The sequence below is a fragment of the Actinia tenebrosa genome, unplaced genomic scaffold, assembly GCF_029948245.1.
Source record: "Actinia tenebrosa isolate PJP-AT-01 unplaced genomic scaffold, QUT_ActTen_1.0 PGA_scaffold0__85_contigs__length_37466705, whole genome shotgun sequence".
NCBI classification, from domain to species: domain Eukaryota; kingdom Metazoa; phylum Cnidaria; class Anthozoa; order Actiniaria; family Actiniidae; genus Actinia; species Actinia tenebrosa.
Window position 1 is genome coordinate 34,859,278 of NW_028292569.1, and position 18,129 is coordinate 34,877,406.

Sequence of the window (18,129 nt, forward strand, 5' to 3'; positions counted from 1 at the left end):
GAGCCCGAAACACGACACTGGCGACGAGGATTCTGTAAGAAAATCAAGATTTTCAGGACTTTTTCTTAGGCAAATTCAAAGTGAATTTACGGAGCCGAGGATAAAACAACGAAGAACTGTTTTAAGGCGAATTCAAAGGGAATTTACGAAGCCAAGGACAGAGTTCAAGCGAGAAAAGCAGCGACAACATGGCGGCGGCGGAAAGCAGTTCTCGAAGATTGACCTGAAGTGTGCGTATCAACAGATGCTACTCGACGTGGAGTCCCAGAACTTAGTCACAATAAACACGCCTAAGGGACTATTCAGGTATACGCGCTTACCCTATGGTATATCGTCAAGCCCAGCAATCTGGCAGCGGTTCATTGACCAAGTATTAGCAGGCTTAAACCACACATGTGGTATCATGGAGGATGTTCTAGTAACCGGTCGCAATGATAAGGAACACTTGGAAACGTTGGAAGAGGTTTTCAAGAGATTCAAGAAATATGGTCTGAGAGTGAAGCCAGAGAAGTGCGAATTCATGAAAGATTCAGTAGTCTACATGGGAGTAAAAATATCAGCGGCAGGTATCCAACCAACGGAGAAAAAGGTAGAAGCGGTGACGAAGGCCCCAGCACCCAAGAATGTAACAGAACTGCGTTCGTGGCTGGGAATGCTGAATTTTCACGCAAAGTTCTTACCGAACCTGTCAAGTGTTATACACCCATTGAACGACCTCCTGGGCAACAAGGAGTGGAAGTGGACGCCGGAATGTGAGTCAGCTTTCAAGAAAATAAAACAAGAACTTACCTCAAGGAAAGTACTAGCGCATTACGACCCTAAACTGCCGCTGTTGATAGCAACAGACGCCTCTCCATATGGACTGGGGGCAGTCATCATGCACAAATACGACGACGGATCGCAAAGGCCAATAGCCTATGCATCGCGGACACTGAACAAACACGAAAAAGGCTACAGTCAGCTGGACAAGGAAGCGCTAGCAGTAATTTTTGGTGTCAAGAGATTCCATAGTTACCTATGGGGAAGGCAATTCACAATATTGACTGATCACAAACCGTTAGAAAGGATCTTAGGTCCCAAAACAGCCGTGCCAACGTTAGCAGCACAAAGGTTACAAAGATGGGCTTTAACCCTATCAGCCTTCAACTACAATCTAAAGTTCATTCCATCTAAAGAAAATGCAACAGCGGATGCATTATCCAGAGTGCCATTGTTAGCCACAGGTTCATCAACGAGGGAAAACTCTATCTACAACGTAGAGAGCAAGTTCATCGAAGGACTACCCATCACAAGCACATCAATCAGAAAGGCAATCCGAACTGATCCTGTGCTATCCAGAGTCTTGGAGTACACGCGATCTGGATGGCCAACAGAAGTAGACGACATGCGGCTAAAGCCATACGTCCAACGTAAGCACGAGTTATCCATCGAGCAAGACTGTTTGATGTGGGGATTACGAGTGGTTATTCCCAGTAAACACCGTGAAGGGATGCTAGAGGAACTGCATACGGCTCACCCCGGGATGGTACGTATGAAGGAGATGGCGAGGAGCTACATATGGTGGCCGAAAATAGATGAGGACATAGAGTACACGGTCAGACACTGTCACAGGTGTCAGCAGACAAGGAGTGTACCAACGGTTGCACCATTAATGCCATGGTTGTGGCCGAATACACCATGGTGCAGAGTGCATATTGACTTTGCAGATAAAGAAGGCAAGAACTACTTGGTAGTAGTGGACGCACATTCAAAATGGCCCGAAATCATCCTCATGAAGAGTACTACAGCAGCAGCAACGATTGAAGTCCTCCGAGACCTGTTCAGCAAGTATGGAATCCCAGTACAAATAGTTAGTGACAACGGACCACAGTTTAGAAGTGAAGAATTCGAAGTTTTTCTCAAGAAAAACGGTGTGAAACACATCAAGGTAGCACCTTACCACCCTGCTAGCAACGGAGCTGCAGAGCGGATGGTACAAACATTCAAGAGAAGCCTTAAGGCAAGTAAGTCACCAGGACAAAACTTGCAGCTACAGATAGATCGTTTCCTTTTGGCATACCGTACTACCAAACACCCAACGACTGGATGTACACCAGCAAGCTTATTCATGGGACGAGAACTCCGTACAAGATTAGCTCTAGTACGACCAAGCCCAGAAAACAAGGTAGTGAACATGCAAAGTAAGCAGAAGCAGTATCACGACAAGGAAGTTAAGCTACGAGAGTTCTACGCTGGAGAACCAGTGCTGGTGAAAGACCCAAGAAAGGAGGAGACATGGTGGTCAAGTACTATTGTAGAGCGGACAGGACCAAAATCGTATGTAGTAGTGTTACAGGACGGAAGAGTGTGGAAGAGACACGTGGATCATCTGAGGAGATCCGTTCTTATGACAGATGGACCAGAGATAGTACCCGATCGGTCGAGAGATCAAGTGCCACAGTGCGACATAGAGACAGAATTAAGTGGAGGTACCTTAGCAAGTGACAGACCTAGGCCAAAGATACAGACAAAGGAGGAGAAAGATGTTTCTGCAAGACCGCCTGGGGAAACCCAGAAAACAATGCCGACACAAGAGCCGGAAGCAGGGACTTCAACCAAAGTCACGAAAGTACCCAAGGAAGTTAAGACACTAAGACGATCAACTAGGATACGGAAACCGCCACTAAGACTAGTGGAAGGGAAAGATTGAGAAAGGAACTGTAAAGGAACAAACAGAAACAAGAGACTGAACATTGCGTTGAAGACATTAGGTTAAAAGAAAGACTTATAGTGTATTTGAGTTGTTAATAGTTAGATATCTTTTGACCACGATCCTTAAGCTAAGAAGGGAGGAGTGTGATGTATGTTAATTAGGATGAATAGGTTCATGCATATTCATATGTACTTAGACAAGACACAATTTAAAGCGAGCCCGAAACACGACACAAAGAAAGACCGAAAACAATGAAGTCAGAAAGAGAATGGTTAGCTAGATTAAAATGGCGGGAAACTGGTTTGGTGGGATCGTTATTGCGAATATCATAAAGATGATTGCAAATGCGATCACCAAGACGGCGGCCAGTCTCGCCCACATACAAAAGATTACAGCGGGTACATTTAATACAATATACAACATTAGAAGTGGTACAAACAAAATGGTCAGTGATTTTAACAGTAGATTTAGGACCGACAACAGAAGTGTGAGAGGCTATGTGAGGACAAGTATAACAACGTTTACGAGAACAGCGAAAAGTACCAGGTTCTTCGTTAGAGGGAAGAACTCCCTTGACCAAGAAAGAACGGAGATTACGATCACGTTTATAGGAAAAGAGAGGGCGGTTGTTGAAAATAGCAGAAGTGCGAGTATCAGAGTCAAGCAGAGAAAAGTTGCGGTTAACAATGGGTTTAATGGAAATGTTAATAGGATGATACGTAAGAGTGAAAGGAATGCGGTCATTAGAGGGACGAGTGTGAGGAGTGAGAGCGGTGGTACGATCAATAGTAGAAACTTTACGAATGGCGCGATCAATAACATGAGCAGGATAATTACGCTTAAGGAAGAAGGAACGCATCTCAGAACATTTAACAGAAAAATCAAGATCATCACTACACAAACGACGAAGACGAAGAAATTGCGAGAACGGAATAGCGTTAAGAGTGTGCTTAGGATGAGAAGACGAGTAGAGTAAATAAGAATGAGAGTCAGTAGGTTTGTAATGGACACTAGTGCTAAGACGGTCGTCATTAACACTAAGCAAGATGTCAAGGAAAGTGACTGATGTTTCACTAACCTCCCACGTAAAGTCTAAGGCAGGGTGAAAAGAGTTAACAAAAGAGATGAAAGAATCTAAGTCATTACGCGAACAAGAAGTAGCGCCAATACAATCATCAATATACCGTCCAAAAAACTCGGGTTTAGGTCCAGTATATTGTTGAAAAACAAGGTTTTCGATATAACCAACAAACAAATTGGCATAACTAGGGCCCATCTTAGTACCCATAGCAACACCGTTTACCTGCCGATAATACCGATCACCGAAAGAAAAACAATTAAGAGTAAGAACAAGTTCAGCTAAGCGTAACAAAGTGGGAGTGCTGGGCTCGAGGACAGGACGAAGATCGAAAAAATGCTGAAGAGCACGAAGGCCCTCATCATTAGGAATAACAGTATACAAAGATTTGACATCCATAGTAAACAAAAGCTTAGAAGAGTTATCAGGAAAGCGAAAATCATTAAAAATACTAAGAGCGTGATTAGTATCCTTAATATAAGTAGGTAAAGACTGAACAATAGGCAACATGAGAGAATCTAGATAGCTAGAGATGAGTTCGGTGGGACAACTACAAGCAGAAACAATAGGACGACCAGGGTTGTTAGCTTTGTGAATCTTAGGAAGAAAATAGACGTGAGAAGTACGAGGAGTAATAACAAAGAGGTTTTTAGCAGTGGAAGGTAAAGAGCCATCAGAAATGAAAGAGTTAACAGTGTCTTTAACTAATTTTTGATTGTCAGGGGTAAGATCCTTATCCACTTCACAATAAAAATTAGTATCAGAGAGTTGACGTAAAGCTTCCTGTTTATACAGGTCAGAACGCCAGACAACAACTGCACCGCCTTTGTCAGCGGGCTTAATAACAACGTCAGAACGATTGCGTAATTGACGTAAAGCCAACCACTCGTCCTTAGAAAGATTAGAGTAACTGAGTTTACGTTTAAGATTGAGATTAGAGATATCACGGCGACACTTATTGACAAAAAGATCAAGAGAAGAAAATTGTCCCTCGGGAGGGACCCAGTTAGACTTACGAGGACAAAGGCGCTCAAAGACATCACGTTCACAGTTAGAGTTAGAAGAGTCGGAGAAAAAAGCTTTAAGGCGAGTACGGCGAAAAAAAGATTCAGAATCTTTCTTGACCTGAAATTCATCAGATTTCTTAGCAAGAGGAACGAAGTTCAAACCCTTGCTAAGAACTGAAATTTCAGAATCAGAAAGAGGTAAATCTTCGGGAAATAATTTTCTTCTAATTTTGGTGACAACGGAATGACTGAAGACATTGTGATTGCTATGCTCAACATGTGTAAAAGGATCAAAACCAACAAGAGACACAAACTTATTACGCTTAGTAACAAACAAAGACTGGTACAAACGGCGGTTAAGAGTATGAATGTGGTTACGAATGGAAGAAACTAACACTGCCGGACAAACATTAGACAAGTCTCTGAGGCAAGCAGCAGTATCAAGAGTGAGGACATCGCGTTTACAGCACATACTACGAATAGTGGAACGCATGACAGAGCGAGAGAAAGTGGAACAAGCAGAAGAAACATCGGAAAAATACTGAGTAGAGTTGACACCAAAATTAGAAGGATACTGAGTAGAGTTGTCACCAAAATTAGAAGAAAATTATTTCCCGAAGATTTACCTCTTTCTGATTCTGAAATTTCAGTTCTTAGCAAGGGTTTGAACTTCGTTCCTCTTGCTAAGAAATCTGATGAATTTCAGGTCAAGAAAGATTCTGAATCTTTTTTTCGCCGTACTCGCCTTAAAGCTTTTTTCTCCGACTCTTCTAACTCTAACTGTGAACGTGATGTCTTTGAGCGCCTTTGTCCTCGTAAGTCTAACTGGGTCCCTCCCGAGGGACAATTTTCTTCTCTTGATCTTTTTGTCAATAAGTGTCGCCGTGATATCTCTAATCTCAATCTTAAACGTAAACTCAGTTACTCTAATCTTTCTAAGGACGAGTGGTTGGCTTTACGTCAATTACGCAATCGTTCTGACGTTGTTATTAAGCCCGCTGACAAAGGCGGTGCAGTTGTTGTCTGGCGTTCTGACCTGTATAAACAGGAAGCTTTACGTCAACTCTCTGATACTAATTTTTATTGTGAAGTGGATAAGGATCTTACCCCTGACAATCAAAAATTAGTTAAAGACACTGTTAACTCTTTCATTTCTGATGGCTCTTTACCTTCCACTGCTAAAAACCTCTTTGTTATTACTCCTCGTACTTCTCACGTCTATTTTCTTCCTAAGATTCACAAAGCTAACAACCCTGGTCGTCCTATTGTTTCTGCTTGTAGTTGTCCCACCGAACTCATCTCTAGCTATCTAGATTCTCTCATGTTGCCTATTGTTCAGTCTTTACCTACTTATATTAAGGATACTAATCACGCTCTTAGTATTTTTAATGATTTTCGCTTTCCTGATAACTCTTCTAAGCTTTTGTTTACTATGGATGTCAAATCTTTGTATACTGTTATTCCTAATGATGAGGGCCTTCGTGCTCTTCAGCATTTTTTCGATCTTCGTCCTGTCCTCGAGCCCAGCACTCCCACTTTGTTACGCTTAGCTGAACTTGTTCTTACTCTTAATTGTTTTTCTTTCGGTGATCGGTATTATCGGCAGGTAAACGGTGTTGCTATGGGTACTAAGATGGGCCCTAGTTATGCCAATTTGTTTGTTGGTTATATCGAAAACCTTGTTTTTCAACAATATACTGGACCTAAACCCGAGTTTTTTGGACGGTATATTGATGATTGTATTGGCGCTACTTCTTGTTCGCGTAATGACTTAGATTCTTTCATCTCTTTTGTTAACTCTTTTCACCCTGCCTTAGACTTTACGTGGGAGGTTAGTGAAACATCAGTCACTTTCCTTGACATCTTGCTTAGTGTTAATGACGACCGTCTTAGCACTAGTGTCCATTACAAACCTACTGACTCTCATTCTTATTTACTCTACTCGTCTTCTCATCCTAAGCACACTCTTAACGCTATTCCGTTCTCGCAATTTCTTCGTCTTCGTCGTTTGTGTAGTGATGATCTTGATTTTTCTGTTAAATGTTCTGAGATGCGTTCCTTCTTCCTTAAGCGTAATTATCCTGCTCATGTTATTGATCGCGCCATTCGTAAAGTTTCTACTATTGATCGTACCACCGCTCTCACTCCTCACACTCGTCCCTCTAATGACCGCATTCCTTTCACTCTTACGTATCATCCTATTAACATTTCCATTAAACCCATTGTTAACCGCAACTTTTCTCTGCTTGACTCTGATACTCGCACTTCTGCTATTTTCAACAACCGCCCTCTCTTTTCCTATAAACGTGATCGTAATCTCCGTTCTTTCTTGGTCAAGGGAGTTCTTCCCTCTAACGAAGAACCTGGTACTTTTCGCTGTTCTCGTAAACGTTGTTATACTTGTCCTCACATAGCCTCTCACACTTCTGTTGTCGGTCCTAAATCTACTGTTAAAATCACTGACCATTTTGTTTGTACCACTTCTAATGTTGTATATTGTATTAAATGTACCCGCTGTAATCTTTTGTATGTGGGCGAGACTGGCCGCCGTCTTGGTGATCGCATTTGCAATCATCTTTATGATATTCGCAATAACGATCCCACCAAACCAGTTTCCCGCCATTTTAATCTAGCTAACCATTCTCTTTCTGACTTCATTGTTTTCGGTCTTTCTTTGTGTCGTGTTTCGGGCTCGCTTTAAATTGTGTCTTGTCTAAGTACATATGAATATGCATGAACCTATTCATCCTAATTAACATACATCACACTCCTCCCTTCTTAGCTTAAGGATCGTGGTCAAAAGATATCTAACTATTAACAACTCAAATACACTATAAGTCTTTCTTTTAACCTAATGTCTTCAACGCAATGTTCAGTCTCTTGTTTCTGTTTGTTCCTTTACAGTTCCTTTCTCAATCTTTCCCTTCCACTAGTCTTAGTGGCGGTTTCCGTATCCTAGTTGATCGTCTTAGTGTCTTAACTTCCTTGGGTACTTTCGTGACTTTGGTTGAAGTCCCTGCTTCCGGCTCTTGTGTCGGCATTGTTTTCTGGGTTTCCCCAGGCGGTCTTGCAGAAACATCTTTCTCCTCCTTTGTCTGTATCTTTGGCCTAGGTCTGTCACTTGCTAAGGTACCTCCACTTAATTCTGTCTCTATGTCGCACTGTGGCACTTGATCTCTCGACCGATCGGGTACTATCTCTGGTCCATCTGTCATAAGAACGGATCTCCTCAGATGATCCACGTGTCTCTTCCACACTCTTCCGTCCTGTAACACTACTACATACGATTTTGGTCCTGTCCGCTCTACAATAGTACTTGACCACCATGTCTCCTCCTTTCTTGGGTCTTTCACCAGCACTGGTTCTCCAGCGTAGAACTCTCGTAGCTTAACTTCCTTGTCGTGATACTGCTTCTGCTTACTTTGCATGTTCACTACCTTGTTTTCTGGGCTTGGTCGTACTAGAGCTAATCTTGTACGGAGTTCTCGTCCCATGAATAAGCTTGCTGGTGTACATCCAGTCGTTGGGTGTTTGGTAGTACGGTATGCCAAAAGGAAACGATCTATCTGTAGCTGCAAGTTTTGTCCTGGTGACTTACTTGCCTTAAGGCTTCTCTTGAATGTTTGTACCATCCGCTCTGCAGCTCCGTTGCTAGCAGGGTGGTAAGGTGCTACCTTGATGTGTTTCACACCGTTTTTCTTGAGAAAAACTTCGAATTCTTCACTTCTAAACTGTGGTCCGTTGTCACTAACTATTTGTACTGGGATTCCATACTTGCTGAACAGGTCTCGGAGGACTTCAATCGTTGCTGCTGCTGTAGTACTCTTCATGAGGATGATTTCGGGCCATTTTGAATGTGCGTCCACTACTACCAAGTAGTTCTTGCCTTCTTTATCTGCAAAGTCAATATGCACTCTGCACCATGGTGTATTCGGCCACAACCATGGCATTAATGGTGCAACCGTTGGTACACTCCTTGTCTGCTGACACCTGTGACAGTGTCTGACCGTGTACTCTATGTCCTCATCTATTTTCGGCCACCATATGTAGCTCCTCGCCATCTCCTTCATACGTACCATCCCGGGGTGAGCCGTATGCAGTTCCTCTAGCATCCCTTCACGGTGTTTACTGGGAATAACCACTCGTAATCCCCACATCAAACAGTCTTGCTCGATGGATAACTCGTGCTTACGTTGGACGTATGGCTTTAGCCGCATGTCGTCTACTTCTGTTGGCCATCCAGATCGCGTGTACTCCAAGACTCTGGATAGCACAGGATCAGTTCGGATTGCCTTTCTGATTGATGTGCTTGTGATGGGTAGTCCTTCGATGAACTTGCTCTCTACGTTGTAGATAGAGTTTTCCCTCGTTGATGAACCTGTGGCTAACAATGGCACTCTGGATAATGCATCCGCTGTTGCATTTTCTTTAGATGGAATGAACTTTAGATTGTAGTTGAAGGCTGATAGGGTTAAAGCCCATCTTTGTAACCTTTGTGCTGCTAACGTTGGCACGGCTGTTTTGGGACCTAAGATCCTTTCTAACGGTTTGTGATCAGTCAATATTGTGAATTGCCTTCCCCATAGGTAACTATGGAATCTCTTGACACCAAAAATTACTGCTAGCGCTTCCTTGTCCAGCTGACTGTAGCCTTTTTCGTGTTTGTTCAGTGTCCGCGATGCATAGGCTATTGGCCTTTGCGATCCGTCGTCGTATTTGTGCATGATGACTGCCCCCAGTCCATATGGAGAGGCGTCTGTTGCTATCAACAGCGGCAGTTTAGGGTCGTAATGCGCTAGTACTTTCCTTGAGGTAAGTTCTTGTTTTATTTTCTTGAAAGCTGACTCACATTCCGGCGTCCACTTCCACTCCTTGTTGCCCAGGAGGTCGTTCAATGGGTGTATAACACTTGACAGGTTCGGTAAGAACTTTGCGTGAAAATTCAGCATTCCCAGCCACGAACGCAGTTCTGTTACATTCTTGGGTGCTGGGGCCTTCGTCACCGCTTCTACCTTTTTCTCCGTTGGTTGGATACCTGCCGCTGATATTTTTACTCCCATGTAGACTACTGAATCTTTCATGAATTCGCACTTCTCTGGCTTCACTCTCAGACCATATTTCTTGAATCTCTTGAAAACCTCTTCCAACGTTTCCAAGTGTTCCTTATCATTGCGACCGGTTACTAGAACATCCTCCATGATACCACATGTGTGGTTTAAGCCTGCTAATACTTGGTCAATGAACCGCTGCCAGATTGCTGGGCTTGACGATATACCATAGGGTAAGCGCGTATACCTGAATAGTCCCTTAGGCGTGTTTATTGTGACTAAGTTCTGGGACTCCACGTCGAGTAGCATCTGTTGATACGCACACTTCAGGTCAATCTTCGAGAACTGCTTTCCGCCGCCGCCATGTTGTCGCTGCTTTTCTCGCTTGAACTCTGTCCTTGGCTTCGTAAATTCCCTTTGAATTCGCCTTAAAACAGTTCTTCGTTGTTTTATCCTCGGCTCCGTAAATTCACTTTGAATTTGCCTAAGAAAAAGTCCTGAAAATCTTGATTTTCTTACAGAATCCTCGTCGCCAGTGTCGTGTTTCGGGCTCGCTTTAAATTGTGTCTTGTCTAAGTACATATGAATATGCATGAACCTATTCATCCTAATTAACATACATCACACTTTGCTTAACGGCAACAATGATTGTCGCAAGACCAAAGAAATGCGGCTTATTCACCTATTGGGCACTCTTAGTCCCAACGGGATTAATGAACGCTTTATTTTCAACTAACCTCTTCTTTTGTCTTTTGATTGTTTGTTTTTGTTTCCTTGCCTACCTTGCTCTCATTGGTTTCTTTTGTCTTATTCTATCATATATACACTCCTTTCTACCACTTCTTTCTCTTTTACTCCGACGAAGGACTAGCGTCCGAAACGTCAGTAAGTTTTTTCATCTTTTCACGGTGTATAATTTACCTTTTCATTTTTACTGTTTTAGTATTTTATTCAGTCTAGCACCATACTTCCAGAGGTAGCGCAAAGCATTTACAGATAAGTCGAAGATTTTTTTTCCATAAATTTTCCTCTGCTAGATCTCAATTGGACGGATTCGGGTAGACAGAAATGGGTTGCTCAAAAATGAGAAAAGTTTCACACTATTTTACATTCTATCATTAAAAAAGGAAGCAAAAGCGCGATTAGGTATAATGTTTAGGTCACCCATCCAAGTGCTAACCCTTCTCAGACGAGCTTGACTCGGTATCTTGAATGACAACGACTTATCCACTGAACCACGGTTCCAGGTAAATCAGCATAACAATAGCCGTGAAAACAATGCACCGAATAGACTAGACTTTTTAACATTATATGTTCAACCGATTCCGTGCGTGGCAGAGATGCAAGGGATTAGCCGATATGTACTGGGGGCCTGGTTCCCCTGATGCTTCGGCTAGAACATTTTCTTGCGTAATTCGTACAACCAAGGGCAGAAGGATTTAATCGCCGTCAGGTCCGAAGTCCATACGCCGCCTCAGCTCTGCGGATGTCTCGGGGGTATGGCAAAGTAGAATCGATTTTTTGAAGATTTCTTTTGGTGGGTTCGAATCCCATCTTATCCACATAAGAACTTTCTCTTTTTTCTTAATCCATTTTTTATTAGAGATTTAAATCTTCAACAAAAGCAATAAGTTTAGGGAAAAAATGTATTCCTAGTTTTTCATAAGCCTGTACAAGTTCGATCAATATCAATATCGATATAAATAACGTTAAATACTACGCGGTAATCAATTAAAGCTGGTAACTTTGGCCGTGGCTACTTTTCGCTAAGTTTTGAATCCTTTTACTAGCCGAGTTTCATTCCACTTCACTACTAAGTTTGGATATTTAAGAAAATTATATTTGAAGAATATAATCAATAATGGAGAGATCGAGAACTTCAGAACGGTTAGCAAAAAAATAATAAAATAAAATAACCATTTAAACATTTTGAATGAATTTATGTCGCTTATTTGGACATGTGCACGGTTCTTCAGTTCAAGTTAATTGTCGTCAGTGTAGTTTTAGAGAAAGCCTATTATTAAAACTAAGCGACGTCAGTAACGCAGAGCTGTTTTCTCCGGTTACAAAACCGTGTCTGCATAGTTTTATTAATCGAATCTTATTGCACTTCAATGGTTAAAAGATATACAAAAGCGGTACATTTTTTTTTATTTTTAAAACATTCAAAAAGGGTACTTTGGAATAAATTTGATGTGAGAAAAAATAAGTGTTCGCAAGTTTTGAAAGAAAAATACACCCAAAATGTTCCAAAGTACCCCCTCCTCCTAAATAGTGGTACATAACAAAGATTAGTGCTTAAATAATCTCCAGCATATCAGCACATTGGGCAACCCAGTTGTCTTGTTACTTGATTATAAATTTGCTTTTTATGGTTACATGAAAAAATTAATAAATACTTGTTGAAAAATTCAAGGATAATTGCCTATAGTTAATCTGGTAACGTCGAGTCAGAGTTAAAACCTACATTATTGCAAACTGTCACCGTCGTCCAAAATCTGAAATAAAAATCTGATCGCTCCAAATAAGATAGATGTATTTGAAGACCTTAAATCAGAGGTGTGGACGGAGCCACCTTAAACGTACAGCGAAACTATATTAGATGATACTTCATGATCAGTTTAAGTAAGGTGCAATTGTTCAAAAAAATTAAACCTCCGTTTTCTTGGTTGGCATTAAGATCATTTTGTCAATGCCCCTTCCTGGAAGGAGCCGCTCTAGTCGTGCGGAGTTTTCGCTCTTCAGGGATTTGCTTCTTGGCTCTCTTTCTTGAATAGATTTTAAGGCCAAGATCAAATCTCTATGATACACAGCGTCTGTGAATACCCTATTGGCCTGCAGATACCCATATTGTCCCTTGAAGCGAAAACTGTGGGTCTGAAGTGACTTGTGAGCCGAGCAGACAGAGAACAGGAACTTGGAGCTGTCACTAACGAAAGAAACTACCGTATCCCAAGGAAACTCTTGGACAAGCTCTTCAGGTTCTCCATAGATGTTAGGCAAAAATATCTGTATGCCTTTGAAGGAGACTGTTAGAATAAATTCCTTGCCATTCATGTCTACTGCTCGCTTGTAGACGAATGTCCCATAGCCAAATATACTGGCACTGAGGGAAAGAAACGCTTTGAAGGCCTCACAATGTGCCATCCCCTGGTGCGACTTGTGAAGTGTCTGTACTTTCTGCTCGTAGAGATTTTTACTCATCTCGGAAAATGAATTGCAGAAAAATGAGCCCAAGAATTTTTCCAAGTAGCCATTAAAATGTTTTTTTTGGTTGAAGTTCCCGAGCGTACCTTGAGCAAAGTAGCTGTCGAGAAGAGCTTGTTCTTGGATCGTGGTGCGTAAATTCCCAAGAAGAAGATACTCCTTCACTTGAAAAACGAGTAATTTTTGTACAACTTGATCTTCATCCGATGGGGTATCTGGAAAAACTTTTACAGCAAACTGAAATTGTCCTGGCACACTTGAAGGACATTGGTTAACGACTTGGTTTTTTTTTAACCAATCTCTTTTCCCATCATTTTTGTTAACATACTGTAAGCCAAAGTATTTTCGCCAAGGTTCCTCTATCTTGGTATTCTTGCAGACTTTCTCAAATAGCTCGGACCCCAAAATCTTTTTGCGCTCTTCGAACTTGAAGGACACTTCTGTGTTGTCGAGTAAGACAACTTTAATGGTGAAGCGGCCATGGAGGAGTGAAGAAATATTCGAACTACGGCTCGTGCTTACACGATATTTCATCATTGATTCTAGGACCAATGTCCAATCTTGTGTCTGGTAAATACTGAATATGGTGTTTCACTTCGAGTGCCTTATATGCAATGCCCAAAATTCACTGACGTCCCATAATAATTAATATTATTAGTCACGATTTGTTTATTTTCAATCGTGAATGGTTTTTAACACTGGATTATCTGATGGATTAGGTGAAAGACGGATAATAATGGTACTATTGTCAGAAAATTGGTATTGTAATCCAGGGATTAGAAGATGGTGTAGTAAAAGTTCTATCAGAACACGACAAAACAAAAAAACAAAAAAAACTGTGATTCACATTGACATCTTAAAATAAAGCATCAAATTGAGATCGATACATGAAAGTGCCCTTATAGATTGTGATAATTTTGTTAAGATAATCCCTCTGTAACTTCTATGGGTTGGTATGTAAAAAAATTACAATTCTCGCCTTTTGAATGTACCAGTTCAGCCACAACCAACTGAACCAACTAAACACGAACAACAATGTACCTGAATATATATATTATGCATATATGCTACAAAATAATGCTATGTCTATTGTTGTTTTCTATTCTTTTATCGATTCTAAGGTACTAATTACTGCTAGTTATATGAGTTCTTGTTCAGTCATGGATGTAGAATTTTCGATAAGATTCAAGGAAACATCTTTGTTTTGAAAGGCGTCCGCATGAAAAAGTCATTTTCAAGCTAATCTTTATCCAATTCACCGTTTGTTCATGTTTGCGCGCGGTATACAACTATGTATCTATCTTCCATATTTTAATATGTATATAAGATATTATTATACACTTAGAAACATATCTACGTGACTGATAATGATATTTGTGGAATTTGGTATTCTAAATTTAAACTTTAGTAACGCTTCGTGAAGCACGAGATGGTGTCATAATTTTACGTGCACGGATAACCATGCACTAGAAGGATTTTCACTTCAAGTGGGAAACGCTTATTGATTAAATCGTGCTTTAAGATGCATGGACCGTATCTTACTATGGTACCGTATCTGTAACAAAGCGTTGTGATTGGATGAATTAATGCGGAAGACAATGGGAAGCCATTTCAATGTTACGGCATGTCGTACCGTGTACGTGCTGTAACGTAGGTTTCCCACTCATATGATAACCACACTTACTGGCACTTAAGAATATAATATATAAATAGTAAAAATAAGGAATAGTTATGAAATTAATACGAAAAGGATTAATTGTTATAGCATTAAGAGGTGTGTTAACCCTTCAACCAATGACTTGCTCCACTAGCCTCTCCCAGGAAAAGACTGAATGTACGAGAAAAATCCGAATCCAGAGCAACATAGAATGATACAAATAGACAGCTTCTTCTTTATTTTGTCCCTCTCTCTCTCTCTTTCTCCCTCTTTCTCTCTCTCTCTACACACTCAAAGGCAAATCTCAAAGCGGTATGAAATCGATATCTTTCCTCTGCCTTCATTCTGTCGTCTTTTCTTTTGCCAGTACCCTTAACGTGTAGAGACAAATTTAAGACAATATTCATATTTTTAATCATTTTATTTTATTTTATTTTATCTTATTTTTTTCTTGTATAAAAAACGTATAAAGCCATAACTTTTCTCGTTTGCCTTATCAATTTGCCGGTACGCTCAAAAATTGGTTTAAACCAATAAACTAATAACTCCAGCAGACCAGTTCGTGGAACATAGTAAGGACAAAACTTTCCTGTATTGAAAAGCAAAAGTGACTAAATTCGACTTCATTTTCAAAAAACAAAGTCCGAAAGAAGCAGATCGATTTATATTAAGATTGAGAAAAATAAATTTGAGAAATGAAAAATGGGAAAGGAATTAAAACAGGAAGTGTGAATAAAGGAAGTAGAGTAAAATATTACCTCCTAAAACGTTATACTAAATAAAGCATATGATGAAGAAGATGGTACTAACTGAATGGGAATTTGACTTCATTATTTCAATCCCATTTGAATGTTGTAGGTGGGGAGAAAACAGAGGAAGTAGAGGGGATAAATTCCCCTTAAAAAAGCCGGAACTATCCGAATACTCTTTGGTTTCCAAGGAGACTTGCTTCGAAAAGAAGTGTATGCTCGAGGCTGTCATTCCGTCGATCATGTTTCATACCATATGACTGATTTCATGTGTGTTTGCTTTTCTATAGTCAAAAGCGGGAAGAACTGAATTATAAAAATCATTATTACCATTCTGTAGACTTTAGACTTTTATTCATTCACATACCTATCTAGAGAAATAAAGAGAAGAGAAAAAAACACACACAAATCATGAACTTAGAGTTAGAATTATATCTTAAATCTGTGTTGAAATGTGTTGTACACATTTTAAGGACGTTTATAGGGAAACGAGAGTTGGAAAGATAATTCAAGATAATCGAAATATGGATGATATTTTTTCTATAGATTTTCTTCGGATTTACTTTTAAATTAAATCTATCTGAGTTAGCAGATACGAGGGAAGCTTGAGTGTTTGTTTTTAAGCGGTGCCTCGAAGTGACATCCTAACGCTGCCACCATTATGCTTATTCCATTGAAATAACCCATTCTCGGCTGTTAGATTAACTGAATATTCTTGATTTTTATTGCAAAATATTCATAAATACAATGATAGGTTTAGAACGTTTTCTTACGAATCTATTTTTATAGGACTGACTTTAGGAAGCGACCAGATAAAAGTGTAGGTCTGATCATTCAGATTGTCGAAAGCTAGGAAATGTACTGTTTAGATTTCAGAAACTAGAAGAAAAAACTTCGCACAATTCTCTCTTAGCTTATTTATCTCGAAATTCTTTTAAATTAGTGAGCTTTTCATTTTATTCCTCGTTTCTTATCCTTTTGTTGGTCAAGTATATAAAACAACAAAGATAAGAACTTGGTTTTTAGTTTACAAAAGTTGAAGTATATCTAACGCCACGTTTTTAAGTTTCAACCACGCATCCAATCTCTTTTTTAAAACTTAACAATTTTGTTTACTATCTATATTTCGCATGGATTAGCATTTCTTACCTTTCCTTATTTCCTCCGAATAAAATATTTCGTTTTTCTTCCTTTTTTACATTTTGACGACAAATTTTGTCGCTGAATATTCCTCCTATGGATCTAACGGTTTTTCTTGGAAATCCCCTTAGTGTAAGTTTAGAATTAATTAGCAATTCAAATTGGAGAAATGCGACAAGAGAAAGTTTCTCTCGAGAAACTAGATTTTAGCCTTTTTAAAAGCATGTATTTTTTATTTCGATTTATCTGTTCTTATCATTTCAAGATACAAAAAATACAAAAAAGTATTTCTAGATTGGGAGTTTACTGAGTTCCTTTCATGCGAACTGATCGTATATGTTAAAGGCTGCTTTCCGAAAAATGGTATCATACAGAATAAAAGGCAAAAATATTTGAATTATATTATTTGGAGAACACAAAAACAATCACATATTGGCATAAAAGAGCCTTTATAAACATCTAGCTTTAGTAAAAGTAAGACTCAAAAAAATCAACAACAAAAAAATCAAAAAATACTGTTTTTTTTAATTTTTCAGTATTAACTAAATTGCTTAACTTTAGTCATTTTTAAAAATATATCTTGTCAGAATGTCCTAACAGTTTTTTGACGTAACATATGAAGAATGAGTACAAGTGTTTTATACGATAAACGTTTTAATTCTTACAACTGTAGTTCAGAAAAAATGGGAAGGGGGAAATGGGAACAATTTTCCTACTTCCGAAAAACAATCAAGTCCGGAAGTAGAATAGCGGCGAACAAACAAAAAATGAAAAAACAAATTTCTGTACAAATATGATATTTTTGTATATATTACTCTATTTTTTCGTCGTAAAACATTATTTTTAGAATTTTATTTAAAAAATTAGTATATCTACCGACATTTGATACCCTAAAAATTAGAATTTCCAGAAACTCAAACGGATAAGATTAATACCAACCACAAACCACGAGGTAAAATATCAAAGATTAACAAAGACAACATGAAAGGTAAGCGATAATCATTTTATAAAAATGCCACTTATTGAATCAAAGTTTCGTTTTAAAGTGTTTAAGTTCTTAATCTTTTACATTCATGACTTTATCTTTTCCGAAAATAAACCTTAACTTTTTTCAAAATTTTACTTTTACAACATTTTGTTGCAGGCAGATTTTTATCAAAATCCCGACGCTGACACCATTCGAGTTATTTCCGTATAATTTCAATTTTGTGTTTTTCGTACGACCAAACTTAAGAAAAGTTAAAGAACTATACTTTTTAAGAATTTTTCTTTAAAAACGTTTGGAGAATCAACAAAAATATACACTTTTTACAGTTTTATAAACTTTTCTGTCAGTTCGAATATTTTTCATGCGAAAGGAAAAAATTCGTAGGATTTCATGGCTTTGAAATGGCTTCCGTAAGTGCTTAACGTGTTAAAACACTGGTATAGCTTTCTTGGATTTTGATTGGTTACTGTATCTTGTCTTATTTCTGTTCTTTCGAATAGTTTTCAAGTGATAAACGTTCGTAGCACTTGTATGGCTTTCTTGGATTTTAATTCGTTTAGACT

The 18,129-nt window shown here is 39.3% G+C and overlaps 1 protein-coding gene across 1 annotated transcript; it reads right to left on the bottom strand.

Moving 5' to 3' along the window:
* Positions 1 to 11,966: 11,966 nt before the first annotated feature.
* LOC116296826 (ezrin-like) lies at positions 11,967 to 13,591 on the bottom strand. Its single transcript, XM_031704926.2, has one exon. It carries the CDS (start codon positions 13,567 to 13,569, stop codon positions 12,475 to 12,477), a length of 1,095 nt encoding a protein of 364 aa, XP_031560786.1. The 5' UTR covers positions 13,570 to 13,591; the 3' UTR covers positions 11,967 to 12,474.
* Between the last annotated feature and the right edge of the window lie 4,538 nt (positions 13,592 to 18,129).